This window comes from Cyprinodon tularosa, unplaced genomic scaffold (genome assembly GCF_016077235.1).
Source record: "Cyprinodon tularosa strain WSP-4 unplaced genomic scaffold, ASM1607723v1 ctg263, whole genome shotgun sequence".
In the NCBI taxonomy this organism is placed as follows: Eukaryota; Metazoa; Chordata; class Actinopteri; order Cyprinodontiformes; family Cyprinodontidae; genus Cyprinodon; species Cyprinodon tularosa.
In genome coordinates, this window is record NW_024038967.1 from 595,927 (window position 1) to 616,654 (window position 20,728).

The 20,728-nt window shown below is 41.1% G+C and overlaps 1 protein-coding gene across 1 annotated transcript in view; it reads right to left on the reverse strand.

Annotated features, from left to right (window-relative positions):
• lrch2 (leucine-rich repeats and calponin homology (CH) domain containing 2) overlaps window positions 1–20,728 on the reverse strand; it is an 82,525-nt gene that overhangs the window by 49,572 nt on the left and 12,225 nt on the right. The window contains exons 2-5 of the mRNA XM_038289128.1: window positions 3,729–3,873; window positions 3,367–3,493; window positions 2,659–2,764; window positions 55–191 (exon numbers count right to left, since the gene is read on the reverse strand). Coding sequence (XP_038145056.1) covers window positions 55–191; window positions 2,659–2,764; window positions 3,367–3,493; window positions 3,729–3,873 — 515 coding nt within the window. The remainder of the gene's footprint in view (window positions 1–54; window positions 192–2,658; window positions 2,765–3,366; window positions 3,494–3,728; window positions 3,874–20,728) is intronic.

The following is a 20,728-nucleotide window of genomic DNA, read 5'->3' on the forward strand; positions in this document are numbered from 1 at the left end:
TGCAAAAAAAAAAAAAAAAAACGCAGTAAATGACTTTTTGGTGAACGTAGACACCTGTGCCGGAGGGGACTGCATAGGATTGTTGTCCAGGATGATGTACTCCAGTTGCCTGAGTTTCCTGAAAGCTGGAGGAATCTCTGTGATCTTATTGCAGGAGAAGTCGAGACGGATGAGAGGAAGATCTGCCAGCTCTGAAAGGAGAGATGGGAGTATTGCTTCACAAATTATACCATGACAAAGACAGGAGGATGATAGCTGATAGAAATATAATGACTGACGCACTAAACACTTTGCTATTTAGATCACTTTCTCAGTAATTTTATAAATCATAGAGATGCACCTGCAAAAGAATTATAGTCATACACTGGAAAAAAATCGATATCTAGATAAGTAATTTTTTCTTAAAAAGGGTGCATTTTTTCTTGGATTAAGGAGGTAAAAGAGACACTTTGCCAATGGAAAAGGACAATTTACACTTAAAATAAGAAAACACAATTGCATTGTCTTATGTCAAGTGCATATTACCTAATTATCTTATTTTAAGAGTTAAAATACTAATTCCATTGGCAAACTTTCTCATTTACTTACTCAAATTAAGGGTAAATACACATACAATACAATTTAAGACATTTTCTACTTACAGTATTTCTAGATCATTTTTCCTGTGTATCCATTTGAGCCTTTACAGTAAAGCCTGGAGTTGTTGATTTAATTAACGATTATGTGTACTGTGTAGCACTTTGTACTCTGTAGGAAAACGGAGGTGGGATCAGCCTCATAACTTAAAGATAAAAAAAAATTGTTGTTTTTTTTTAGCTCTGGCCTTTGTCTTCAGTGCTTATACCACATGCTTACCTCACATAAGTGCGTTTTTGTAAGAATAACACAAGCATTGTCATGGTCTGCTATGATAGCTGGCCTAAATTACTCATGCCTTCCACCTGCTTTACGCTTTCCAGCTCCTGATCATCACTCATCTCATCCACCTGCCAGTTTTTCTTATATTGGGCTCAGTTCCAGCTATCATGGCCAGATCACTGTTTTGCTTTCTGCTTGCTCGTTGTTTGATATTTATTTTCTGTTAGTCTGTCTGTTGGGTTTTTTTCAGTTTTGTTCCAAGGTTCATGTCCTGGATCCTGGCGGCCAGTGGAAAGAGGATTTTGTGTCTGTCTCGTCTCCTGGCCGTTCACTGTTCCTCCCCTGCGGAATCCTCAGGGTTTTGGCTTGAAATGGAGGGAGGATCAGTTTTTATCCCCGTAAGCCTGGCTTCTAGGAGGAGACCAGTTTAAAGTTTCCGGCATCAAGTTCTGGTTCCACGTCCCGTCTCTGCTACCCTCTACCACTGAGCCTGCCCTTCTGTACCTGATCCAGTCTGCTCCTGTGCTTGTCCGCCTGGTGATCTGGCCATGATAGCTGGAACTGAGCACAATATAAGAGAAACTGGCAGGTGGATGAGATGATTGATAATTAGGAGCTGGAAAGAGTTTAGCAGGTGAAAGGCATGAGTGATTAAGGCCAGCTATCGCAGCAGATATGCATCATATAGGATACCTAAAGAGCTTTAAAATACATCACAACTGAATTAGGGGTTCATAAGGATAAATGCAACAGACTGGAGACCTCCGAAAAATACAGAAAATCTTTACATATAGACTGAATTTGAGCAAAATGATTGAACTATGATTAATCAATGAATAGCGCCCAATGAATTCAATGATTATGCAATGAATAGAATAATCATATTTTAACTCCCAAATGGAACCACAGCCATCTTTAGCTGTAGAATATAGTCAACCTTTTAGTATTTGGATCAACCTGAATCCTCGGCCCTAATAGAAAAATAAATACAAGAATTAATTCACTTTGATGCTTAATTTTATGTTAAAGAAGTCCTACTATAGAAACTCCCTGAGATTTAAAGGTTAGAATAAAGAATGCAAGACTTTTTAAGATCTTTCAGAAATCTCTGCTAAGCTGACTGATTATCTGTCCCTGTTAACACGTGTGAAGAGTTAACAGAACAAAGCTATCTGTGTGTTGATGTTGATATGAAGGGATTCTGGATCTAAAGGTATTTCAACATTAAAATAACTTTTTTATTAGAAATAGTTTTTAGTAAAAGTGTGAGGGGGATTTCTTTTTCTTTTAAAGGTGGGATTCAGGTTTAAAAGCTGTTAGATCTAGAAATGTCAATAGCAGTTTTTATAGCTCCCTTTCCTCAGTAATACCAATCACTTTCTGACAGCTCCTCATAACTGAAACAGTGTATAAAAATAGTAAAAACAACAAGCTGGATTCCAACAAAACCTCATCGCTGTCAGCTGGTTGATTTACCACACAACCGATTAGATTATTATTCATCTGGAAAATTTAAAACTATTTCAACCTGTTCTGTTCTGCCTCTTGACAAATTACTGACTTATGTCCCACAAATGAAACTTTAACTCATTTTGAAACAATAAATCAAATTGAGAAAGCAAAATAATAAATAATAGCAATAGAAGGAACACATGAATGACACCAAACATAAAAACAGATGGCTCCAGCCAAGTTTCTTTTGGCTTGCAGAGGTGGGCAACCTTTGCCAAGATCCACAATGCGTCTATTGAAGATGCAGAGTTAAAGGGAAACTAAAAGGATGGTGAAGCACTGACTGACCCTCGGGCAGCATCTGGAGACAGTTCTTCCTGATGTTGAGCTCTCGTAAGGCGTGAAGCCTCCCCACTTGAGCTGGCAGGACCTGGATCTCATTGCAGCTCACATCCTGTGAGTGGAGGAGAAGTGTGGGAAAGCATGTCAACACGCATCACACACACAAAAGAAAGTGTATAAAATCAAGAAAAACAACAACTAAATCCAAGGGAAAAGCTAGTCAAACCAAATAAAGTTATGTCATTATGCAACAAGATAATCTTGCTTGAACAGAGTTCTTGATGTAAGATTTAAATCTAGAAATAAGCTTGTTGTTTACTTAAAATTGGACATAATGTCTTAAAACAAGATAAATCATCTAACATTTCTAAATACACGCTGCAAAAAATTTGAAAGCTCTTTAAGTTTTTAAGAATTGCTGTTTATTTTTGTCCTGAAATAAGCAGGAAAGTGAGACACTAAAACAATTTACATTCAAAAATAAGAAATAAGAAAGTGCATAATATCTAATTATCTTATTTAAAGAGTAAAAATGCTAATTTCACTGGAAGATCATTTTATCTACCTGCTCAAATTAAGGCTAAATACACTTATTTTAAGACTTTTTAACAGCTTATTTAGATCGTTTTTGCAGTTTGTTTTCTTTTTTATCTTAAGAACTAAACGATTTGCTGAGCAGAGGCTCACATGCACCGACGCCTACGCTCTGCTCACCAGTTCCATCAGCTCTTTGGCCTTGCCGATCTCTTCGGGGATGGAAACCAGCTTGTTGTTGCTTACAAGCAGGACTTTGAGGGGGAGATTAAACAGGTATTTTGGCAGAACCGCCAGGAGATTTCGGCTGTAGAGGAAGATAAAACATTGACCTACATATCAAAACTGAGATACACACAGAGGTACTGGGAATCAAGTTGTAGTTAGAAGAAAAAGGAAGCGTGTCCTGTTTGTGTGAGCTTCTTTACGCACGAAAAGCAGAACAAGCACCACTAGGGAATCATGAAGCTGCAAATACATCCACTTTCTCTTTGACTGAATAAATTGATAGAAACTGATGAACACACCAAACTATTTTTTACCTGATGTCAAGATAAGTCAGCATCTGCAGATTGATAATGGCTTCAGGGATGGATTTGATGCAGTTGTGGTAAAGGTTCAGCGACTCGAGCGGGGCGAAGAGACACACCTCCGGGGGGATCTCTGTGAGATGATTCTTGGATAGATCTACAGAAACAGAAACAGCGTTTACTTCAAACATAGCATACCAGTAAAAGCCCATTTACTGTCCAGACAACATCCCCAGTGTTTGATTCAACCCAAGAGGCCAAAGGCCTGAAAGACGGATCAATACACCTCAGTGACAGAGCAGAGGCTAACATTTCTTCTCCATCAAACTGTGGTCTAAAATTACACAGGAGTCTGGAGCTCTGACCGTCTGAGTGCTGCTGCTGTAATATGTCGGTGGATCTATCACTGACCTGAGAGAGGCACTGTAATGGTTTAAATTTTCAAGAATGGCTGCAAAAAAAAACGTCACATCAAAACGCAGCTACTTGTACAGAAAGTGATTTGTTTGTTTAATGCATAATTTACCTAATAATGCATTAGTTTCTTTTATTTTTTTTAAATGTCATATGTTAACATCATGACAGCCATTTTACAGGTTCTGCATTAAGTGTTTGTCTTCGGCCTAAAACTCATTTATTTCACATTTTTACCTTTCTGCGTCCCGTTTGTCAGCTTATATAAAAAGTAATTGATTTCCAAAGATAATGAATGGGTTTATTACAGATTTAATAAAAACAATATAGAAAAGTGATCCAAACTAGGGCTGGGTATCTATTTAAATTCTAATGAATTTATATCTTCTCCGGTCCAAATTTAAATTGGATTAAAAATTTTGTTTTAGCAGTTACCTGAATTACATGACAGTATAGTTATACAACATACTGACACTAATATTATAACGTTCAACAGCAAATCAATACAGTAATAGTATCTAATTGCGGCTGTAAGGAAAGTGGAAATGTATCTTTAAAATCCATTTTTGGTTTTAATAACGATTTAGAAGTTAATATGTGAATCGATTCAAATTTATTTTATTTTTATTGAAAAGCCCTAATGCAAAGCTAAAAATGTTTACATTAAAAACTTAAATATTTTATAGCACAGGACCTTTCATATAATAAAAAAGACAACAACTAAAACAGGCACAACAATTATATGATAAAATTTAAATTCTAATTACTATACAATAGTGCATGTTAAAGGAAAATGCAATATCCTTCATAACAATGAAGAAAAAAAAGGCATGTTTGAATTATAATGTCTTCATGTGCTTTTTACATGCAGAGTACAGATTTTCTAGACACAGTAGAGGGTAGACACTGTCAGGTATACTTTGGTTTATGGACCTGGAGGTTCAAGTTGGACTATGTGTCATTTTTTTAGATCACAAACATTTACCATACAATAAGTTGTATTTGTGTTATTCTACTCTTTTAATGGTGCATTTGAATCTACCGTTTTCAGAATAGACTAATTAAATTAAAATATCTAAATGCCTCCAAGGTTTCACGGCTTGTCAACAGTTAATTAGTGGTAACTTCTGGGAAAGATTTCATCTTTATTGTTCTCTGTTTAGAGCACCTGAATCTAATACCACCACCATGCTTGACAATTGGTACTGTTTTTCCCAACTTGAAAACCTCCTGTTGCCTCCTTCAAACATCTTTTCCTTGTCATTGTGTCAAATAAGATCCGTTATTGCCTCGACCAAAACCTTTTCTGCATTAAGTGATTTGGCCGGCTCATGTAACAATTCATTCCCTTAAAAAAGTGACATTTCAGTTTAAAGGTTTCTACAATAGAACAGGAGATTTTTTTCTTGGCTGCATCTCCACCCCCTGAAAACTACCATTATTATCACACCAAAATCAGCTGTCATTATAGGGTTAAAGGCTTACAGGCTTTACCTGTAAACAGGACATGCCAAGGCCTGCAGCCCATGTGACTTTGACCAACAGGTCCATCTCCACTGCCTTTTAACCTCTCAAAACCCACCGGGTCGCCTGTGACATGTTTTAAAGCGTTTAAAAATAGACATCAGACATCATTGGAAAGCTTAGATTCTCTAAAATTCAACCACCTAGTTCATTTTATGGACATAGCGAGCACCAAAGCACAATTATAGCAGCATTTCGAACTAAAGCATGACAAAGCAGCCACAACAAGCAAGCACGACTTTATTACTGCTGTTGAAAAGACTTATTATTTTCGAGAATAAAAAAAGCTAATTTGATTCATGCTTGAACTGATGCAGCCTGGGTGCTCACCCAATTTTCATGTATATATTCAGAAACTAGAAGGTGTTAGCTTTCAAATAACGTATTACACATTTAATTTGGGCTTACAGTTCCTATGTTATTTGCTTTTCCATTTGGGTATGCAAAATAGGCGAATTTCCCAGAAATGAGGTGGATATTAAGAGGTTAACCCGCCTCCAGCAATAGTGAAAACCCCAAAGCAAACATCAAGACACCGTTTGTTAATTATAGTAAAGCATTTAACTCAATCAACCCCAGAGGAATTATAAATAAACTAATAGAAACTTAAAATCTCCCTCTGTCTGTGGACGTTCTAACAGACCCCAGCACAACAGTATGGGTCCCTCCATATCCTCCACCATCGTTCTTCTTGCTGTTGTTCAACAGGGATGGGTTATGAGCCCACTGTTAAATGGGCTAAAATGAAGCTTCAGGGAATGCCCCAAATTCTACCATTTAAATGATTGTATCCATTAGGCAACAAGGTATGTCAGTAAAAAAAAAAAAAAAAACATAAGCTATTTACAGCAAGCTCTTCAATTTCTGTACAGAAAAATTCTTAAACATTCATCTGATCTGTTTGCCCGACCTGACTCCTGCATGTTCTCCGGGGCTGCAGCATCTGGGACACTCTGGGCGGCGCCCGCCGCATCTTGTCAGCTCGGACTGGGAAAGATTTTCGCACTTTACACAAACTTTACACATTGTGGATTAACCGATCTATCTTCAAGTATCACACGACAACCATCACTAAGACTTCTATAATGCGGTTTTACTGGCTTTAGTTACTAACACGGACGCAACAGTGACTGCAACAATGCACGTAAGACGGGAAACATTAGCCTTTAGATGCAAAGCCCTATCATGTACCGCAACATATTCTTGCAAAATATTTGAACATAAATTCACCAAATATAAGAAGAACAAAGAAAGCATTTTAGTTTCATTATAATTTAGTTTGTTGCAATGATTTTACAGTTTGAAAAAATTGAAAATTACACCATATGCTAACCGTCACAAGGATGTGCATGACAAGGAAGGCCTATATACACTGCATGCATCATTTAGGTCGTTAACCAGTGTTGGGCACGTTACTTTGAAAAAGTAATTAGTTATAGTTACTAGTTACTTCTCCCAAAACGTAACCGAGTTACTGAATTACTCCACAGTAAAAGTAACTATTGCCTTAATTTTGCGTTTCTCGTCCCCGTAACCCTCACCACCCAGCCCCCACCTTCTCGCCGTGTGTTTCAAAAGCCAGCTGAATAGAGAGGACGACATAGAGAAGTACCTGCAGAGAGTTTTGCATTTATTGCAACTCAACGTAAATTACATCAGGGGGGAAAGCTATCTGATGGGCCTATAAACCCCGTCAGATAGCGTTCCCCCTGCTTAATATGGGGGGAACGGTATTTGATGTGGTGTAAATATCATCAGGCTCCATTACCTCTACTCATGGGTGTGGGCTAACATTTGATCCTTCACGCTCAGTTCCCCTGTGGCGCGAGCACAGGGCGGCTGTTTAGCGAGCATGCTCGTTCCCTGTCGCTTGCGCAGTGAATCGTGCCGCCTGCGATTGTGCAGAGATGCAGGGGAAACCGTATCTGATGGGGAAACGAAGCTCGACGTAACACCGGTATTTCCATGTGGAAAACACTGTTTTGCTGCTGGAGTCCTCCTCACTCTCCATCTCCCTGTGTGTGCTGTACGTTAACACCCGCCAGCGGAAACACCCACCTACCCAACTGACAGACGTAATCTCACTATGCTATACATCAGCCAATCTCATTTCAACGCCGTTACTCCCATCACTGCCGTTAACATTGTATTACTTCTTGAGATCCTTGAGTTATTAACTGTCACAGGTAGATGCCTCGGCCAAAGAGTAAGTGTTGGGGCGGTATGATTTAAAGAGGGCCGGCCCCCACATGCTGAAATTAGGCTCTACCACCTCCAACCAAATGGCTGGTGTCACAGATTACCAGTCCGAGCCTGTTGGCAGCCCACCGGCTGGCTCCTACCTCGTTTAATGCGCATGTACTGAACTTGTAAACCAGGTTAGTGACTTATGTTCATAATCTTCCTATGTCAGATTTACGTGGTCACTAACCTGTCTGTCAAAGCCAACCTATCTGTGAAAACACAAGCTCTGAAGACAGTGAAATTTGAAGTAGAGGCGTAGGATGAAGAGGTTTGTCCTGCAACTGAAGGGTCATAGGGTTAAATACCAGTCTAGTCATTGTGTCCATGGGCAAGGCACCTGACTGGCATTAGGGAAGTATTGATAGTGTTCAGAGGAGCTGATGATGCCTGTTTTTGGCAGCCTCCCCTCTGTCAGCGTGCCCAGGACAGCAGTGACTACAATGTGTAAAACAGCATGGGAATAATTACCACTGTTTTGCTGACCATATTGAGCTGTGTGGTATTAACCTTTGACATTAGAGTGTAAGATAAATTCAACACTAAGTGTTGAATTTAGGCCATTAAGAGTGTTGTTTCTTTCTCACAGTGTTAACTTTTTAACACTTTCAAAAGTGTCATCTCAAGTCTATCTAGTGTGGATCAATATATACACTCTAAAAGTGTTGTTTTTTACCCCCTAGGAGTTGAATTAATAGTTTCAAATGTTCAGTGAGATCTCATTAAATGTAACATGATAATTAGTTGAGTTCTCCGTAATTCTTTTAATTGTGGTCATATTGCAAATAGATTTAACTCTTCAGACTGACCTATTATAGAGTAAACCAAGTGTAATCAGCTGGTTAAGAGTTTGTTCATCTGCTTGAATGACTAACCTTTAGTCTGCTCTCTAACAAACATTCTAACTGATTTGTTTGAATTCTTTATGTCTAATGTTTTTACACATTTTATGGCACTCAGTCCATCCAATACTTTTTTTTAGGTTAAGTTGAAGACCTGAGTGGTAGGTTGATGATTAAACTAGTAAACATGTAATTAAGATATTTCCCTAAGATATTTCTGTAACGACAAACGTTTGCACATAAAATCAAATAAAATCTGGAATTATTCATGTATGTCTGTGTGTGGCTGTGTGTTTGGGGGGAGGGACATTGAGTCATGAGTGGTGTGTGCACACGGGTGCGTGAACAATCTTGTTTTCTGAATTATCTACGGCTGGCAAGATAATTAGAGACCTTTGTAAGGAGCTGCAACGCCTCACGCTGAGGAGCCCCCGTCCTTTCTACCGGAGGAGCATGAGACCTCTGAGCCTCTAACAGCTTAAGAGCAATTACATTCAGCTAGTGCTCTTTATTAAGCAATCAGTCAGTGTTGACTAAAAGCAACCACTGCTGTTGTGGTGAGTGATTAGAATGAATAGCTCTGATTCCCTCCACTTTTGAACATGATTTGACAAAAAAAAAAGAAAAAACTCACCACCTCTCTCTGATTGACAATAAGAATAAACAGCCAAATGTAATAACAACAAACCCGTGGGGCAAAAGCTCTACAGAGAGAAGCAGATGATGATAGAGTCAGAAGCACAAAGGGAGAACAGGGCAGGATGTTAACAGAAACAGAAATGACCACGGGGGAAACACCACATGTGAGGTCATGGGGTACATTTGCTCTCCATTAAGAGGGACCGTGGCTTCTCCCTAAGGCCTGGATGGTGTAACCCAGCTGTATACAGAAAATTTCCCCACCGCCCTCACCACTCCACTCCTGCCCTGCAACTGGGAATTCCTGCTTAGCACTAGAATCATGAGGACTGATGATGGTGAGATATGGGAGGAGGGATTTAGGGATCTTTTGTGTGCCTGTCTTTCCCCTGCTTTTCCAGACCGTGTACCATCTGCAGGCCTCAGTGGCTCTTTAATCCACCTGCTGGTTTGCTCAGAGCTCCCACAGGACGAGGGCCTGGATGGCAGAGGATCACTCCATCACGGATCCACTCTGCTTCACCCTTTATGTTGCATCTGCAATTTATTTATTTAAATTGGAAGTGCAGATGATGCACCTTCTTCCGGTGACACAGCAACATCTCCATTAAAGACTATCAGGAGAACTCTTTTTTTAAGTAGCTAAAAGCGATTCATAGATATAACAATGTAAAATAAATAGAAATGCATCACATACAGTGCCAGATATGGTATTGATCCTGGTGTCTGAGGGGTTTATTTGATTAAAGAATGAGACATGATGCAAATGTAATAATCTGAGGTTAATCGTCAGCGTCCCGCAGCAGCAGTGAGAAGACCGTCTCCTTGGCAATCAGTAGCTCTTCTTCTATAGCTCTTTATCCAGGGTGCCATCGTGTCGGGGAAGTGTTCAAAATAACCTTTGAATCTCAAGCATATAATGTATGGCTTAACAGCATGGGCTTTTGTTAATGTATAGCAAACAATGTTAGCCTTGCAAATACTGTAACCCCTCGCCACCACTGAACATGGAAGCAGCGCAGAAGAGCTGCAGTGTTGCTAAACTGTGTTTTCTGACTGGTACCCGATTCCACTGGGAGTATTTCAAAGTATTATTAACTCAGACCAAGCTCTATAGTTTAATACCTTTAGGCTTTAATTATCACAAAAAGCCAGTAAAGTGGTAATTTGGTTAGAACTGGTGTCCTGCATGCCTGCAGCAGGCGGCAAAAACAAGGCCAAGGTTTTTAGAAATTCAGCGAGCACAGGTGCATCTGGGACACTTGAGAAATTCCATGTGGTATATTGAGTTAAACTGCTCTGACTGAGTAGGGTTGTGATGAGCTGCGCATACGCAGCTGCAGCGCTTTGGCACCACTTCCACATCCAGTGTAACGGTGTAAAACCCTTACCCCACATCTCTCCCAGCGCCGCACAATGGCAGCCCACTGCTCCCGAAGGGGATAGGTTAAATGCAGAGAGTGAAATTCGTTGCTCTGCATTTGTGACAGCGTAATGACAATAAAAGCTGGGGGGGGAAAAAGAAATTGGGCTAGTGGAATCCATGTTATCCATTCTTGATCCCGAGGCTTTAATTTAATAATAATTTTTTTTAAATGGAGGCTGACTGACTGCTCTGTGTGTAGACTAGTCTCAGACACTGGCTCCTGGCCAAAGCAGGAATTAGCTGTATTTACTTTCCTTTTGTATAAGTGGTTGTCTGTTTGGTTTCTCTTATCTTAGTCAGACATTAACTTGGTTCATGTCCAGATAAAATACATACACTACTGGGTAAAATATTTAGCTACCTTCAGGCCATCTCCTACTTACTTTTGAGGCGGATCAGTCTGCAAGCTTTAAACAGTCGATTGTTAAAAATTCCTCACAATCCTATTCAGAAGGAATATTTTGCAGATTGCCACAATTCAAGTTCGAAATCTTAATTATTACTACAACTTTTTGCCAAGATGGTAGAAGAAATCTACACGGATAAATAGCTTCATCACATCTTAACAAAAAATTTAAAAGATCAGAGCCATTTATTTTCAGGTCTGCAAAGTTTGAGCCCTGAAGAACAACGACTGCACAAAATACTACAAGCATATATAGTTTTGCATTGTGAGTGACTATAATTATAGTACCCTGACACAGTCATAAGGGGCTGGTACCTGTCTTTTGCTGTCATTGAGTGCCAGGTTTAGTCGATCACAGCAAGGACAGAGCAGAGCATAGGCGAAATATGCAACAAAACACATCATTTAATGATAAAATAAGGCAGTTTTATATCAAAATATTTTCAACCATGTAGAAGTCATTACTTGTAAAAAAAAATTCTCTGAGACAGAATAACATAGGTAAGGAAGGACAGCAGAAAATTATCTTAAGACAACAATGATAAACTATTCATTTGAATTGTGTCCGCTTTGTGTACAATTCATATTTCTACATATAAAAGTTCATTTCCTGCTTTGTTTTTTTTTTGCACTATAAGTTATATTTGCACATTGCTGATCTTTATTGCTATTAAATTGCATACTGCATAGTTTCCTTTAATTACGATAAGTAACACTAGATAAGACATAAAATAGAAAAATGCAAAGAGCCCAAGTTAATAGTAGGTGTGCGAGTGATATGATCATTGGACTGTTGATCAGCAATAGGTATTATTGGTAGAAGAGGGTCCCAAAGTAAAGGGCCCCAAAATCACATTTTTCTCAGAGCCCCATGGAGGAGCGTGGATTACAGAAACACACCGGACAAGCAAACCTGTGCAGGCATGCACACACACACTACATTGCAGGTACAGCAAGACCACACATACACACTAATTTCTATTTCTATCCATATTAGGATTTTACATTGACTTGCATTCATTTCAGTTATTGCAGTTATGCTTAACTGACTTTTATCCTAACTTTAAGCATTACCAATATATTTATAACTTAAAGTTAATTCACACAAGGCGTGCAGGTGGTGCAGTGGTTAGTGTCCATGATCCATGTACGGAGGCCTTAGTCCTCGACGCGGGCGACCCGGGTTCAAATTTGGCCTGTGGTTCTTTCCCACATGTCTCTCCCTCTCTCTGATACCCCCTTGCCTGTCAGTAGGGGTGTAAATCACATCCATCATGGCGATTCGATTCAGTATCGATTTCCTGAACCAACGATTCGATTATTTTCGATACTCAAGAATACACCACGATTCGATTCGATTCGATTCGATTAATCGATTAATCGGTTATTTTTTTTATTATTATTATTATTTTTTTTTTTTACACCTTACAGGCTAAAGAAAGTTTCAAGTTTGAAATAAATCAATGAAAGCTGTAATATCATTATGCATTTTCTTTAGAAACAACAGCAAATAACAGAAGTAGAAAAGTTGCATCAAAAAATACTGCAAAAATACTGCACAATATCAGTGTAATGAGTTCAATGCAATACCTCGGCTCCAGAGAAACTGTCCAACATATTTTTTTAGAATGTAATAAATATACTCAGGAAAGAGCGATGTTGCGTAGAGAGTTAGACAGGAATAAAAATAAACTAGATATAAGGAAATTGTTTCAAAGGTCATCTGGGGATGTAGTTTTTGGTAGTATTTTTAATTTTCTAAGAAGAACGGGTATTTTAGGGAGAATATAATAATTTGTCTGGTCCATACTCCATTCTGGAAGGTGGCGGTAATGCACCTATAAGTTGTTTGCCAACCGCCATTAAATAAAAGAAGAAGAAGAAGAAGAAGGCTCCAGTGTCGACGTCACCGCCCCCTTGAGAGACGCTGCACCTCTCCCAATTTGAAGCTGATTGCAAACAGTGCACCAGACAGGAGGCCGGCTTGTTTTGTTTTTATGAACGAAATTGCGGAAAACAACTCGTGAAGTTCGACCCGCTAGAAGAGCGAGGTGCGCGAGACCGCTGGGACCCTTTTTCCAGCTGAATCTCCGCTCTTTTTGCCCCATTGTCCCTCTGTCGTCGGACTAAACTCGCCCCCACTTCCTCATCGCCTCGGCCGTATCTAGACCCACAGCGTGTAGCCCAGACCACGCTTCAATACTGAGCATAATTTAAAAATGTCTGTGTCAAGCTTGCTGCAACAAACTGCTGTAAGAGTATAACCAGGAAGCGCGGTAGGAGGGTAAAATAGGTTTAGCGGCACCGCAGCACGGGAGGGAGAATTACGCCCAGGAGCAAATGGATAAAAATAGACCGGAGGAAAAAAAAAACATGAATCGATTATCTTGCGGACGTGTCGATGCATCGGATCGTCGGCTTTTGGATCGATGCATCGATACAAAACGATTATTATTTACACCCCTACCTGTCAGCCTACTGTTGAAATAAAATGAGCCACTGAGTGCTGTAAAAACTCACAAAAAAAAGAAAGTTAATTCACACCAAACCTCTAACCAGAGCCTGTTTATCAGCTATCAATGGAAATCAGCTATGCTGAAGCAGTAAAACCTCTAAAACATGCAGGACAGGGGCCTGAGGCCTGACTTAGGCAGCCCTGCTCTATGGAATAAAATGGTAAAGTCCTAAATAGGTAATATAAAGAAATACACACACACACACACACACATCTGGGCCAACTTAGGCAACATAAACACAGGAAAAAATCCAGTAAACTTGTTTCTTATATTGATATTCAAATTATATCATATCAGCCAAAATCAATATCTCATGATATAAGGTGTGGGCTTATCGTCCTGCCCTAGTCTGAGCTTGTCTTTCTTTAGTGCCCACTAACAAGACTTCAGATTTGGCCTGTGGGAGAAAGCTAGAGTAGCTGCTGAGAATGCATGCATGTATGATGAAAATATAAAAATTTCACATAAAAAAAATAAAAAACTCAGGCTACGATTCAAAACAAGAACTTTTATGCTGCAAGGCTACGGTGATAAAATCAGGCCAGCATAATCTCTGAAGATTAATATAGCACAAAAAAAAAAATAAAATGAAATGCAAGAATTCTTTATTCCAAGGACATAATTTTTAGCTCATTAAGATGCTTCACCTTTTAAAAGGAGTCTTAATTCAGTGGATATCAAAACAAAAAAGATTACATTCTATTCTGTCCCTCATTTTAAGTGAAATACAATTCTTGCTTAAAGTTAATTTTTGGTAAAAACTTGTTCTATTATTCTTCCCCAGAGGTCATTTTTGTCATTTGTATGATGTTTTTCTTGTGTGTGAAGTTTGTGTAAAACGCTGCCCTCTGGTGGCCAACGGTAGTAATCAGAAACTAAACGACCTGCAGTATTTTCTATGATCCAGCTCTGGAGGTGTAACGTGTACATCCACCTCTCTACTCATTTCTTCGTTTGGACTCTTGGCAGATCATAATCTGTAAGTTTTGTCATCACAGTAAAGTGTACTTTTATGTTTCTCAGTAGTTTCAGGAACTTTTGTGCTTTATTTTTCATTATATTTGCTGTGTGGAATAAGCTAATATTGTCGGCAGTTGAATGCTAGCTCAATGCTAAAGCTGAGGCTGTACACTTGACATGCTATGTGTGTGACATATTATTTTAAGTTATGCAAGAGCATTTATGTATTTTCCTTTTTTGTATGTTTACAGTTTCACAAATTAACATGGTCTTCAGTAAATACAGAGAAAAGGAATCGTGTCTCTTCATTGCTGGAACCATATGTGTTTAGCTCGCTGTCTAAGTTACGTTAGATACACTAACTGAGGGCAGAAGAGTGAAAAGATTGGTCTACACACCAAGGCCAAATTCTAGACAGCAGAATGTCACACACTGGAGCCATGTCACAGCTCGAGGTGAGGTCAGAGGTCCACTCGTCTGCATCACGTCACTCCAGCAGCCGTCACTCCAGCAGCTCCACTGCAAGCCAGGCTGCAGTTCAAGCACGGGCTACGGCAGAGGCCGCCCGCACCAGAGCTCAGTATGCCAAACGCCAAATCGACATGGAGGTTGAAAAGGCACGCATCGAGGCGACATTGAATGCCCTAAAGCAGGAAGGTGAGGCTGAAGCAGCGATCGCAGCGGCTGAGGTCTACGAAAGTGCAGCTGGAGAGACTCATAATCCCAATGTAATGGCCCCAGGCATCCCAGATACAACAATTCCCTCTATTGGACGAGCCCAAGCGTTTGTGGACACCCATTTCTACAAAGAAGAGGACATTAAAGAAGAAGAAAAGGTTGAAACGGACAAGCAGTTAACCTTCAACCAACCGCATACCACAAATCCAATCTCAGATCCAAGCAAGTCGTCCCCTATAATGCATCCATGTGAGTATCATGCGGACCCTACACCCAAAGGGTGCCCAAAACAACACTCCTCAAACTACGTAAAATCATACAGCCACAATCATCAGCCCAGACCACCACAAACCCCACGCACTGAAATGTCAGAACTAGCAGCCTTGATAGCACGCCGTGATTTGCTAACCACAGGCTTTAAGGTTTTTGATAACAGGCCAGAATCCTATCTATCATGGAAGTCCATGTTTTGCAATGCTACAGAAGGCCTCTGTTTAAAAGCCAGTGAAGAGCTTGACTTACTCACCAAGTGGCTTGGTGGGGAGTCTCTTCAGCATGCTCTGAGGATCCGAGCAGTTCACATAAACAACCCAGAAGATGGTCTGGCACGCCTATGGCAACGCCTAGAAAGAAACTATGGTTCGGCTGAGGTGATTGAAGCTTCCCTCTTTACACGCTTAGAAAAATTCCCAAAGATCTCTTATAAAGACTCTAGTCTTTTACAGGAGTTAGCTGATCTTCTCCTTGAGATACAGTATGCAAAAGAGGAAAACTACTTACCAGGTCTTAGCTTTCTTGACACTTCTAGAGGGATAAACCCAATAGTTGAGAAGCTCCCATACAGCCTCCAGGAGTCATGGGTCAAACAAGGGTCAAAATACAAAAAGGATTATGACGTTGTCTATCCTCCCTTCTCATATTTTGTACAGTTTGTTAATGACCACGCTGAAATAAAAACTGACCCCAGCTTTATGTTACAGGGCCATAGGTCACATTCTCCTAAGTTCGACAGGACACATATAAAACAAAACAAGTACAGAGTCCCTATTGCAGTAAATAAAACAGAGATTGGTAAAACAGGTGAAAACATCAAAGCAAATCTTCCCAGTCCAGACAAGGAGTGTCCCCTTCATCATAAGCCACATTCCCTAGCCAAATGCAGAGGCTTCAGAATGAAAACACTTGAACAGAGGAAGAGTCTACTTAAAGAGCACTCCATATGTTATAAATGCTGCTCATCCACAGATCACAGAGCCAAAGACTGTAAAGTTATGATTCATTGCTCTGAGTGCAATAGTGATTTACATGTTTCAGCCATGCATGTAGGACCACCCCCATGGTCACCAAAAGATTCTAACATGTCCCCAAGGAGTGATGGCGGGGAGCCAGATGTTCCTAGCCCTATAGTCACCACGTCCAGCTGTACAGAAATATGTGGTCCAGGGCTTCAAGGCAAATCCTGTGCAAAGATTTGTTTAGTTAACGTCTACCATCGTGCATCCCCTGAAAACAAAAGAAAGATGTATGCCATGTTAGACGATCAAAGCAATTTGTCATTAGCCAAATCCGCCTTTTTTGATATGTTTGGCGTACAGGGCGGTCTGCTCCCATACACTATTAAAACATGTGCAGGGTTAACAGAAACAGGGGGTCGCAGGGCTAACGACTTTGTTATTGAGGACATAGGTGGGAAAGTGTCTATGTTACTGCCCACACTAACTGAATGTGATCAGATACCAGACAACAGAAGTGAGATACCCACTCCAGAGGCAGCTGCTGCTCATCCTCATTTACAACCAGTGGCGTCATACATCCCTCCCCTTGACCCCTCAGCCGACATCCTTCTCCTCCTAGGCAGGGACATAATCAGAGCACACAAGGTGCGCAGTCAGGTAAATGGCCCTAACGATGCACCTTACGCTCAACTTCTTGACTTAGGTTGGGTAATTGTAGGTAATGTTTGCCTTTCAGGTGCCCATAAGCCCACGGTAAACACTTTCAAAACAAATGTTCTGAACAATGGGCGGCCCAGCTTTCTTACTCCTTGTAAGAACACAATCTGTGGCAAAGAGAAATATACAGAAAAAGGCTCCTCCCTCAACAATGCACATGAAGAACTAGGTAAACACCTTTTCATACATACAACGGAAGATGACAAAGTTGCTCTTTCAGTGGAGGATGCATCATTTCTAAACATTATGCATAACGAGTTTGCAAAAGATGATGGGAATAACTGGGTAGCCCCACTCCCATTTCGTTCCCCCCGACAGCGCCTGCCCAATAATAGGGAACAAGCCCTCACTCGTCTCATGTCACTACGTAAAACACTAAAAAGGAAGACTGAAATGAAAGAACATTATGTGGAGTTCATGGAGAAAATCTTTAGGAAGGGCCATGCAGAGCCTGCTCCTCCTCTAACCCCCGGGCAAGAGTGCTGGTATCTCCCTAGCTTTGGCATATACCACCCACAAAAGCCTGGTAAAATCAGAATAGTGTTCGATTCAAGTGCTCAATGTGACAATGTGTCCCTCAATGATGTTCTGTTAAAAGGCCCAGATCTGAACAACAGTCTTGTGGGTGTGCTCATGCGTTTCCGGTCTGACCCATATGCAGTTATGGCAGATGTGGAGCAAATGTTTCACAATTTTCTTGTTAGAGAAGATCACCGCGACTACCTCCGTTTTCTCTGGTTCAAAAACCACGATACTGATGGAGAAGTGCAGGAATTTAGGATGCGTGTCCACGTATTTGGTAACTGCCCGTCACCATCAGTTGCCATTTATGGGCTGAAAAGGACAGCAATAGAGGGGGAGAGTGAGTATGGTAGTGATGTTAGACAATTCATTGAACGTCACTTTTATGTAGATGATGGACTAAAGTCATTCTCCTCCCCAGACATGGCCATTGATGTGGTCAGTAGGGCTCAAGAAATGCTTGCTCAGTCTAACATACGCTTGCACAAAATCTCATCTAACAGTCCTACTATTACAAACGCTTTCCCAAATGAAGATCTTGCAAGTGGCATGCAGGGGCTTGAGCTAGGACAAACCTCACCTCCTATACAGCGCAGTTTAGGCTTGGGCTGGGACCTGTCCACTGATCGGTTCAAGTTTCAGGTGACCATCAGCGAAAAGCCCTACACCAAACAGGGAGTGCTATCAGTAATTAATAGCGTGTACGATCCCCTTGGCTTTGCAGTGCCTGTCATTATAGAAGGCAGAGCCATCCTAAGAGACATTTCATCTGATGTCAGTGACTGGGACACGGACCTACCAAAGGAGAAACAAGAACAATGGCAAAAATGGAAAGACTCTCTAAAACATTTGCAACAACTTGAGATCCCCAGAATGTACACTTCAATCCCCTTGTTTGCAGCACAAACAAAGGAACTAATTGTGTTCTGTGATGCCTCCACGAAAGCCGTTGGTGCCGTTGCCTACCTCAAGCTCACAGCTGTAGATGGTTGCAGGAAAGTTGGCTTCCTCCTTGGTAAAGCAAGACTCGCTCCAAAACCAGACATCACCATACCAAGGCTGGAACTCTGTGCAGCGGTGCTGGCTGTAGAGGTCGCTGAGCTAGCCCTCGAGGAGCTAGACATCACAATGGATGAAGTAAACTTTTTCACAGACTCCAAAGTAGTGCTGGGTTACATATTCAATGAGAAGAGACGATTTTATGTTTATGTGCACAACCGCGTGGAGCGCATCAGACGTTCTACAAGAGCACATCAGTGGCATTATGTGCCCACTCATTTAAACCCAGCTGACCATGCCACACGTGCATTACCTGCTGAGCAGCTCTCCCTCTCCACTTGGCTCAGTGGGCCTGCCTTTCTAACAGATTACCATCAAAGCTCACCACATGAACAGCCATTTGATCTTGTAAACCCAGAGGTTGACGCTGAAATACGGCCAGTAATAACTACCTGTGCTACTACTCAGTCAAAAGCTGTGCTTGGAAGCACACATTTTGAGAGGTTCTCAAGCTGGAGCCTGCTACTAAGAGCCATTGCTAGACTTCAGCACATTGCTAAATCCTTCCGTCACAGCCCAGATACTGCATGTCATGGATGGCACAAATGCAATAAACATCTGGATGAAAGGCAGCTTCACCAAGCCAAGGTCACAATCGTCCGTACTGTTCAGAGAGAGCTCTACTCAGAGGACATACAGCGCATCATACGTGGTGAGTCTATCAAACAGTCTAGTCCACTCAGTAAACTAAGCCCATTTATTGACACAGATGGGGTCCTTAGAGTGGGTGGTAGGCTAAAAAGAGCACAGTTAACGTCGGATGAAACACACCCCATGCTCATTCCTGCTAAACACCACCTTGCTCAGCTCATAATCAGACATTGTCATGAGACTGTAAGCCACCAGGGCAGACATTTTACTGAAGGAGCAGTCAGAGCTGCAGGCTTTTGGGTTGTAGGGGGAAAAAGGGCAGTTAGCAGTTTAATATTTAACTGTGTCACATGCCGTAAATTGAGAGGAAAACAGCAAGAACAAATCATGGCTGAGCTTCCCCAGGATAGACTATCCACTGACCCTCCCTTCACGCACGTAGGCCTTGATGTATTTGGTCCTTGGCCTGTTACAGTCAGGAAAACACGTGGAGGTCAGGCAGATGCAAAAAGATGGGCAGTCATCTTTACATGTATGAGTACTCGTGCCATACATATCGAAGTAATTGAATCAATGGACACTTCATCATTCATCAATGCTTTGCGTCGCTTCTTCGCAATAAGAGGTGCTGCCAAACAGCTCAGGTCTGATTGTGGCACCAACTTTGTAAGTGCGTGCAAAGAGCTACAAATAGACAAGAGTGGATGTCACAACCCCAAAATTGACTCCTTCTTAAAAGACAATCTCTGTCACTGGCTGTTTAACCCCCCACATGCATCCCATATGGCAGGCTCCTGGGAGAGAATGATAGGAGTCACACGCCGTATTCTTGATGCAATGCTTCTGGAACACAAAAATGCTAAACTTACACATGAGGTGTTAGTGACATTCATGGCCGAAGTGACTGCAATAGTAAATGCACGGCCACTAACAACAGTTTCTACAGATCCGGAAAACCCAGTCATCCTTACACCTGCCATGTTGCTCACCCAAAAGGTTGGCACTCCTCCAATACCACCTGGTAGGTTTGAAAGCCATGACCTATTCAGAGCACAATGGAGACGTGTGCAGCACTTGGCCAATGTCTTCTGGAGCCGTTGGCGAAAAGAGTACATTACTGGACTCCAACAACGCCGCAAGTGGAAAGTAGTGAAACCGAATCTACAACCAGGAGACGTAGCCCTGCTCAAAGAGGGATCAGAGCACAGAAACAACTGGCCTCTTGGACTAATCACAAAGACT